Raw genomic sequence first — 10,140 nt, forward strand, 5'->3', positions numbered from 1 at the left:
GATTATAATAACATTGGTTAAGACTATTACAACATAGATTGTACGACTATAGAAGAAAACAACTACAACGATCAACTTTACTGGCAATCTTTTTTTTTTAAACTATACGATTACATAATACCTATTTGCTGGAAACTATAACTTCAACCGTTGCAAGTCCTAAAAATCTCCCTCGTATCAGTGACAATGTACAATACATTTTGTGCACAATGTACATCATTTCAATGCCTGGTGTACAAACTCTTGATTTATGTAGAACTCTTTCTCTAAACCAATATGAGGTGTCTTCAATCAAACCAAACTTGCCTCATCAGAACAGTCTTCTTCAAAACAAGGAGTTACTCTCCCATCTTTGTTTATGGCAGGTTTCGGTTTACCATCGACCGTGGATTCTTGAAGCAATTTCACTACGGTTCTCATTGAAGGCCGGTTCATTGGAAGGGGGTTAACGCATAATATACCAATATCAAGAACCCTATACATTTGCTCTTTGGGCTCATATTCAAGTTCAGGATCTACCACATGGTCATACCCCTTTTGGTTAACCGTAGTTTGGACCCATGTGACTAGGTCCCACTCACCAAATGCCGTGTCTATTGGTTTTCTTCCGGTCACTAGCTCCAAGATCACGACTCCAAAGCTGTATATGTCACTCTTCTCGGTCACACGAAGAGTGTACGCATATTCTGAACCAAGAATTTTGAAAATATTAAAAGCCTGCACAAACTAAACGCCAAAAAAAGAAAAAATATATATATCCTTAACGTATAAGACCTTCAAAATCGTTTTATTTAAAAAATTTTAGTCATTAATAATATAGTTTATGTCATATGACCTGTTACCCAACCCGACAGCCAATTTTTCGTGTCTAATATGGCTGGTTGCGATTAAAACATGGCTTAAATCGATAAAATACCGTACCGGGAGCAATATAACCACGTGAACCAGCAATAACCGACATTGATTCCGACCCTTTATCAGCTAACTTGATGAACTTAGCGACACCAAAATCAGCAATTCTAGCCCCGAAATCTTCGTCTAGCAATATATTATTCGACTTAACATCCCTATGAACAATCAGAGGAACACAATCATGATGCAAATATGACAACCCTTCGGCCGCATCAACAACGATCTTGGCTCGCATTGACCAGTCCAATAATCTACCTTTTGTGCTATGCAACATATCACCTAAACTTCCATTCGGCATGTACTCGTACACCAAAAGCCTTGAGTTCCCGCTCTTGAAACAACACCATAGTCTAACTATATTTTTATGCCTAATCTTCCCTAACATCTCGACTTCACTCTCAAACTCATCTTTCTGTGAACCCATTTTGGCGCTGTCTTCGTTCTTAACCGACTGGTCCCACAACTTCTTAACCGCAACAGTCTCACCGTTGCTAAGAACCGCTTTATAAACTTTCCCGGACGCGCCACTTCCTATAACATTATTCTCATTCAAAAGATGAATGATTTCAATTTCACTAAAACCCAACTTATGAAACGATCTCCACTTCGATATTGACACGCTTTGGCTCGTTTTCTTGATGCTACGATACTTGAAAACGAACCAAACCACACCGATAACAAGCACGACTCCCGCAAACACGAATATGAACCTAAGCAACCATAGGTTATGATTATTACTCTTTGATTTACCATTGTTCACAACACAATGAGGACCAAACCCGCCACATAAATCCTGATTGCCCAAAAAGCTGTCACGATAAACGTCTTTATGAAACACGGAGGGGATCTCTCCTGAAAGGTGATTATTTGACAAATTCAATGTGTTTAGCATCAAACTTGCTAACCCGGACGGGATTTTTCCAGATAACGAATTACCCGAAAGGTCAAGATAATTAAGTACCGGGAGGTTACCAATTTGGTTCGGGATCTCGCCCGTGAAGTTATTGTTAGCTAAATTAAGCTCGTTTAGCTCTTTAAGCGACTCGATATCCACCGGGATTGGACCCGAAAGATTGTTTTTGCTAAGATCAAGTTTCCCTAAATGATTCAGTTTGAACAAAGATTCCGGAATCCCACCTGTAAGCTTATTATCGTTAGCTATAAACTCAACCAAGCTGGTTAAAGATCCAATTCCATCCGGTATGCCACCGGAAAACTGGTTCGTTGAAATCGTTATCGACGATAGGTTACGCCCACCCGAAACAATAGAAGACAGATTACCGGATAACAAATTATTACCAAGATCAAGATGATAAACATGAGGCAAACTCCAAACTCCCGCCGGAACTTCACCGGAAAGCCTGTTCTCGCTCAGCCTAACTCTCCCCAAACTCTTGCATCCCCCTAAACTCGCCGGAACCTCGCCGGAGAACTCATTTCCGATCAAAATAAGATCATGCAACTCCCCGTTCTCGCACAAACCACTCGGGATTTCCCCGAAGAGCTTGTTATACGAAAGATCAATCGTCGTCAACGGCGAAAGCTTCCCTAAACCACTCGGAATCGGCCCGACCAACGAATTACGAAATAATCTCAAATCATACAAATTTGGAGATTTAGCTAAGCTTTCAGGGATCAAACCTTCCAGTTTATTATCCGATAGCCCGAGTGACGACAACGGTAACTTGCATAACTCAGCCGGTATAGCTCCGGAGAAGCTATTAATCGATAGGTCAATTCTTCTCAAAGCCGTCAGGTTTGACCAGCCTTTTTTGGGCAGCTGGCCAGAAAAAGAATTGTTATAGAGCTCCAGCTGGTACAAGTCATGGAGATCAAACACTCTCTCCGGAAACGGTCCAGTGAGCGAGTTGTATGAGAGCTCAAGGTTTGCAAGTTTCACCAATCGTGAAAATGTGGCGGGTATTGTTCCCACGAAGCCGCATGAGCTTAACCACATGTGTTCAATATTCGTGAGGTTGCCTAGCTTTGGTGGGATTGGACCCGGAAGGAAAGGGTTGTAAGCGAGAACGAGTTCTTTTAAGCTCGTTACGTTCGTTAGAGTAACCGGGAATGAGCCGTTGAGTAGGTTGTTGGTGAGGTTAAGTGTTTCCAGCCGCCGGAATGCTCCGAAAGAAGCTGGGATTTCGCCGGAGAGACTGTTGTCTTGAAAATCGACGTAAGTGATGTTTGGAATGTCTGGGAGGGTGGATGGGATGAGACCCTCGAAGTAATTTGCCGATAGGTCGAGGTACGTGAGACTCCGGCAGGCGGAGATGGAGGCCGGAATGGTGGATCTGAGGGAGTTGTCGGGGAGCGAGAGGGCGGTGAGGGACGGGACACGGCAGAAATTGGTGGGGAAAGTTCCGGCGAGGGAGGCGGAAGGGAGGTTGATGGAAACGACGGTGTCGTGTCGGCTGCAGGTGATTCCGGTCCAGTTGCATGGGGTTTTGTCGGCGGGGTTCCAGTCGGAGAGGATTCCGCTGGGGTCGGAAAGGCTGGATTTTGCTCCGAGTAAGTCGAGACCTTCTTGGTTCAAACAGAAGCTGGTTTGGGTTGATAATAATAATAATAATAATAGTAAGGAACAAAGGATGAACAAAAATGATGGTGGCATGGTGGGAACAGAACAGAAGATGGTGGTGTGTGAATATGAAAAGTGTGTGTCGGAAAAAGGGGTGACTTTGAAGTAAACTAGTAGTGCGTGATTTAGTTCAAGAATGGCAGCTTCTAGGAACTCTCCTATTAAATAAAGATTATAATAATATTTTAATGTTTTTAAGTATGAACCCTTGTTAAATTCGTTTTTATCAAATTATGTTAAAGCATTAATAGACTAACTATTATACTATTATTGTAGGCAGGGTTTAAAGCATCCACATCCATAAACTAATTCAAACTTTTACTTCATCGTCACATAATACTCTAACCATTTCTTTAAAAAATCACACTTTTTATCCCACTCATAAACCAATAAAAACATCCACCTTATTTTTCACATCATTACTTATTTTTACTACTATATAATAAATATGTATATATATGTGTATATATATATATGATTTGTGTGTACTGGTTGTGGTGGAGCCACTACAAACCCAGATTTCAAACGTTTGAGAATACAAACAAACACCTTCACAAACGTTTGTCTCCACCCGTAAACTTTTGTTTGCACCATTCCATGTCAACAAAAATCTTCACACAAACACCGGTAGAGATGCTCTTAGATTAAATAAAAACTAAAATATTGTAGATTTGAAGGTTTTGCAAAATTTTGATGGTGACAATTTTGTAATTAAATAGTTTTTTCTATTTTATCCTTTTACTTTGATCGATAATCAAATTGTTTAAATGAAAAAAACAGAAATAAATAACTAATGGGTGGCACAAATTTGTAGATTATAGATTAGTTAGTGGTAATTTGTTTGATTTTATAATTATTCTAGTTATATAAATAACTAGATTATTGTTAGTACATGAAATATGACAAATGTTGAGAGTTGAACCGACGAGTCGTGTTGTCTTTATATAAGATGCATGCATATAAAGAATGAGATTAAGACTAAAGAATTGCATGCATATAAAGAATGAGATTAAGACTAAAGAATGGCATGCACATAACGAATGAAAGGCATGTCATGGATGATGCATGCAAGGCTAACAAATGGGAAGGTGAAATGATCTAACGAATGGCAGCATGTCAATTTAAGGACGAATGAGTAAGCATGGGAGCATGTAACGAATGAGTTGTTTAGTTAAACGAATGTGGATGAATCTAGTAATGAATGTGTTCTGAATATAAATATGTCTCATTTAGTCATTTAGTTTAGAGTTAGTTACAACACTGTTTATTCTTACTCTTATGAGATACCGATTGTACTGTTACTCTGTCGAAATTAATAATAGAGCTTCAACGAGTGATTATTTAATGAGTGATTATTTGCATCTTGAGTAAGTGCTCGGTCATTTTCGTTCACCGATTAGTACCGAAACGCACCGAAACAAACACCGTGCATTTTTGGTTTGGTAGGTCAATATCGAGTTCATCGATCCTCATCAGGAAAAACAAGTGGTATCAGAGCTTTCGGTGCTTGATTCTACGTCTAATCGCTGAATCTCATGCTTAAACGTTGTTTCTAACGTGTTCGATTTTGATTCCGTGTGTTCGTTTTTTTTTTGTTTGAATTTTGGTTAATTCTACGTTGAGAACTGTTTAGGATTCGTATACGAGTGATTTCATGCTTAAATCTGTGTTCGATTTTGATAGGTAGCCTTTTGTAGTAGGCAAACACTCCCAAAGAACAAGATAAAGAAGCTAGATATTGAAACAACTTTTCATCATAATTTTCATTACTTCAATTCTAATAGAAACAACCTTTTATAGGCAAAACAAGTAAACAAGGAAACTACCCACTATCCTAATAATTAGACCCATTACCTAGAATACTAAATAATAAAACAAACAAAACAAACTAGAATTAAAACTAGTGGTGCATGCATGAGAACATGGAGTTGAGTTGTTGCATTAAGTAGGAACATGGGTATGGCCATATGTATCATGCACGTATCAAAACCCTCGCCCTAAAAAACGTCCTTGTCCTCAAGGACGAGATTCGTTTCCCATGGTGGTTGCCACTCGACTCTTCCCGCTGCATTCGGTGCGGTCTCAATATCATGCCACGGTGGTCGCCACGCATGTCTTCCGATGGCATTCGGTTCTTCATTTTTTAGAGTCAAGACCCAATTGGTGTGTTTGTATGGGTGGGTGGTTGGTGTGGTTGCAGGTTTAGGGATAGCCTTTGATTTCGGATTAGCGTTGGTAGCGATGGAAGAGAGTTGTTTTGGTGCCAATTTGGGTTTTGGTTTGTGGTGCCGATTTTCCTTTTTTTGGTTTTTGATGGGTGAATTTGGTGCATGAAGGGTTTTGGAGCAAACGGTTTTGATGGCGGTGTAAGAGGTGGCAAGGGCGGTTCATGGCGTAATAGTAGTGGGCGAGCAAGTAGCGGTGGTGGAGGCCCTAAACCTTGAGAGTTAAGAAGCACAATGTCACACCCCGACCAAAGGCGGCGGAACATGCCGAGGTGTAACGATTGTCCATAAGCACATGACACTAATTAAAGTGACAGTATTTAATAAACTCATTTCATTTCACAACATCGAAAATGTCACATAACAATTATCTATAAAATAACCATAAACAAGATATCACAAAATATGGCAAATTTGATATTGTTCATTTTTACTAATATCCTAAGGTCTTTGATGTCGTTTTCTTCACAATCATAAATCAACCAAGATGCAAACCTGCAACATTTCATAAAATAAAGTTTGTCAACACAAAGGTTGGTGAGCAATTAATAAGTTTAATCATATTAGTATATAATAAAGATAGCCACAAAACTTGCATACGAAACAACAAATAAAAGTGGTAATTTGGATAAATAGATATCGCTAAACACATTAGCAACACCTAGCTATAAGGGGATGCCAAATAGTCTAGGATTTTATAGTTATCGTTAATTGCATTACGTTAACGACACCTTGCTATAAGGGGATGCCAAATAGTCTAGGATTTTATAGTTCCACCAACCAAAAGCGATAAACACATAGGCATATAAGCATAGAACACCAAATCGAGCAATTATTTAGGTAAATTATACAACTACGTTTGTGGTTTAAGATTCAAATATAAGGCATTTTGTTGAATAAGTATGAAATGTCACCCCCAAAATAAAAGATGGAAAATGGGGTATGAAGTACTCACCTTCAAGTAGTAAACTTGAAAGATGATAATTTGGAGATTTGTCGGAACGACAAGTTTAACGCACAATGCCTAAAAAGAAAAGAAGACTTGAATTTAGAAAGGTTGTCTTGAAGGTCTTTAAACAAAATAAATGTTGAGAAATGTAAAATAATTAAAGTTCAAGGTTTTAAAATGTAACTATTTAAGAATTTATAATAATAACCCTTTAAAAATGTAAGTTTGCTCGAAACCGGGTTAAAGTATCTAACCTTAATATTTACTCAACCTATGTTAAGTAATAAGGTGGGTAAAATGCAATAATTCAAATCCCTTTGGAATAAAGATACTAAAACGGTTTTTTTTATCGAGTGTTCGGGTTGTCGGTTCGGGTCTTGATAATTGGTCAAACCCAAAGTCAACTTTCCAAAATATTGAATGTTATGAGATAACTCAATAAAATTTAATAAGACTTAACCAAGTATGTAGTTCCGTTGTTTTAGAACTAACAACGCACGTTAAGCGAGTGTTCGGTTTTGTCGGTCCAAACTTTGTTATGAGATCAAGTTGGATCCAACATTTCCAAGTACTTAAGAAAATATTTAAAAATCAATTTGTAACTATTTTTAAAGAAATATACAAGTCTTGATGGCTAAAAAAAAAATACTTGTGTGTCTTAAGCGAGTAAGAATCGGTTTGGTTCGGTTTCCATCTCACAACAAGTTCATAGATTGTTTCCACATGTCCAAACACTAAAGAACTTGTATAATAATGTACAAATAAAAAATACTTTAAGTTTTACAACCAAAAGTTAACAATAAATTCTTTAAACAAAAGTTCGCTTTTCGGTTCGGATCGTGTTTCGGGTTAAGACCGAGGTAAGATTCTGCAAACCCATAACCATAGAATTTGTAAAAATGATTTTAGAAACTTAGATCTAACAATAAGTATGTTTAAACAATTATTTAACAAAACTAGTAACAAAGTTCGGTTTACGGTTTAGAGCTATTTACGGTTAAACCAAAGCATAGACTCTTAAAAACCCATAACCATGGAACTTGTAAACATGACCAATAAACTAAAATAAGCAAGATTAATATGTATGAACAAGTTATATAGATGTATATATATCAAGGACATGAAGTCCTCCATGAAGCCTTGCCTTATAAGGTCCGAAACCTCACCGACCGGAATCGGAGAAGTAACTACCAAAGGTAAACAGGGGGTGTATATTATATATATGTTGCACAACCATAAACGAGTATCAATAAGGCTACATAAATTAATTAAGATGAAAGACTAAAAACCTTCAAGAACATTTTAGAAGATAACCTTGAATCTTTGATGTTTGAGAGAGTTTTTTTTTGGAGTTGTAGCAAGGGAAAAAGAAGAGGAAATGTGGTGTATATATAGGGTAATACTGGTGGTCAAATATGGGTGTGAGACACAAGAGTTTTCATGTAAAATGGATCAAGACAAAAACATAAAACAACAACAAAAAAATAATAATAATAAATAAAAATAAAAATATGATGTTTTCAAGACCCAACAAGTGTGAAACAATATTGTAACATAAATCCGTCATTTTGATTATAACATAAGCTTCGGTTTACAAATCGGGTCGATTTACATAATAAACAAATACAAAAACGAATACAAACAATACCCGAAATTGACGAATGCCACACACAAGTTGTTGTTGGTTCTTCTCGAGAATGGTCCACAAGTCGTCGAGCAAGGACGTGATGTGAGAGGCCATAGTGGAAGGTGAGTAAGCAAAAGAAAGCACCAAATGATAGGTAGCCTTTTGTAGTAGGCAAACACTCCCAAAAAACAAGATAAAGAAGCTAGATATTGAAACAATTTTTCATCATAATTTTCATTACTTCAATTCTAATAGAAACAACCTTTTATAAGCAAAACAAATAAACAAGGAAACTACCCACTATCTTAATAATTAGACCCATTACCTAGAATACTAAATAATAAAACAAACTAGAATTAAAACTAGTGGTGCATGCATGAGAACATGGAGTTGAGTTGTTGCATGAACTAGGAACATGTGATGGCCATATGTATCATGCACGTATCAGATTTGTTGTTTCAGTTGAAATTCACGTTACTGGCGAGTAACCGTTTTTCCGGCAATATAACAACTTTTTCCAACGGTTTCACAGTCTTTTCCGGCATAATTCGTTTTTCCGGTGTTTTTTTTTCTGCCACCACAACTGATTTTTCCGGCAAGGTTTACAAATCAGATTGTGATATTCAGTTTGTTATGAGCTTATACATTTGATAATAATCTCATTAGATTGAATCCATTTGATAAAAATCTCATTTGATAATAATATTTATTTATTGTTAACTGGATTTAGCCACTCAATGCCCATATGGTGGCTAAGTGATCTGACATGTGATAATTTTATATTTGTTTTAGTTCTTTAAAACTAAATTTTACCATCGATTAATTTTTCAAATTTCATTTATAGATTTATTAACGTTTTTTTATTCTACTTTACTTTATTTATTTGAATTATTTATTTAGTTATGTTCGGCTTTATAATATTATTTGATTTGTTTTATAAAGCATTTATATCCTTTCAATAATAAAGTATATAGTTAAGGAACAATTTTTACTATTTATAACTGAATTTATTAACTTATTTTATTTGAATTTTTCCAAATTTGTTTCTATCTTTTTAACAAAATATATAATTAAGGAAACGTTTTTATTATTTAGAAGCAAATTATTCTTAGGGACTGAAAATTTATCACACTAAGCTATTGATAGAAATATGAAGATTATTAGCTAACAATACATGCATTTAAATGTTCATTTATGATATAAAAAATATTTATGTTATGACCTTCCGATTGAAATATTCTGATTTTATCATTGCACTCATTCCGTGTTCAGTAGTCGATTCGTATCGTGTTTCAGGTTTTATTTCAAATTCGTCTTCTGTGTTGTTTAGTTCTGAATTTTTGATCAATATGTTTCAGTTCTGGTTCATACGCTTACCTTCGATTAATCGTATAAGAGATTTTGAAATTTTGGCTTATTCACTTGAGACATTCATTCGTATGTTCAATTTTAGCGTATGAAGAATTAGTGCATGTTTTCAATTTATGTTGAAGTTCAAGAATGTGATTGGTTAATTTATTAGATGGTCCCTACAACCATATTGGAGATTGAGTTATTTTACAAAGGCTAACAAAAATAAGAAGTGTGAGAAGTCATAATTGAGGGTAAAGTTAAAATACAAAGGACAACAAAAATGAGAAGGGTGAGAAGAAATCTAATCCATTGATCTTACTTAGATTTGAATGGTGGAGATTAATTTTAAGAAAATAAATTGATGAAAATGGCATAAAGGTAATAACTTACTTTTGTTGACAATCTCTTTCCACATGCAAGGCACATGTCAATCCCCCCACCATTTTAAAACGTCCATAACTTTTGCAACATTATTTTTTTTTTAAAATTTCAC

General features: G+C 36.1%; 1 protein-coding gene across 1 annotated transcript; it reads right to left on the minus strand.

Moving 5' to 3' along the window:
* Positions 1–249: 249 nt before the first annotated feature.
* Positions 250–3,526, minus strand: LOC143566867 (uncharacterized). Its single transcript, XM_077053443.1, has 2 exons — positions 922–3,526; positions 250–686 (listed from the first exon to the last, which is right to left on the minus strand). The coding sequence occupies exons 1-2, from the start codon at positions 3,524–3,526 to the stop codon at positions 292–294; spliced, it is 3,000 nt and encodes a 999-aa protein (XP_076909558.1). The 3' UTR covers positions 250–291.
* Positions 3,527–10,140: the final 6,614 nt, after the last annotated feature.

Source organism: Bidens hawaiensis, unplaced genomic scaffold (genome assembly GCF_021521415.1).
Source record: "Bidens hawaiensis isolate Kalapana, Puna unplaced genomic scaffold, B.hawaiensis_p1.1 tig00023057_1, whole genome shotgun sequence".
Classification (NCBI taxonomy): domain Eukaryota; kingdom Viridiplantae; phylum Streptophyta; class Magnoliopsida; order Asterales; family Asteraceae; genus Bidens; species Bidens hawaiensis.

Bases quoted from the DNA above. Each gene is read 5' to 3' on its own strand.
- LOC143566867 (XM_077053443.1), bottom strand. From the start codon at position 3,526: ATGCCACCATCATTTTTGTTCATCCTTTGTTCCTTACTATTATTATTA. The intron at 687-921 runs GTACGGTATTTT...TTCTTGGTTCAG, and splicing joins ACGTGGTTATATTGCTCCCG to AATATGCGTACACTCTTCGT.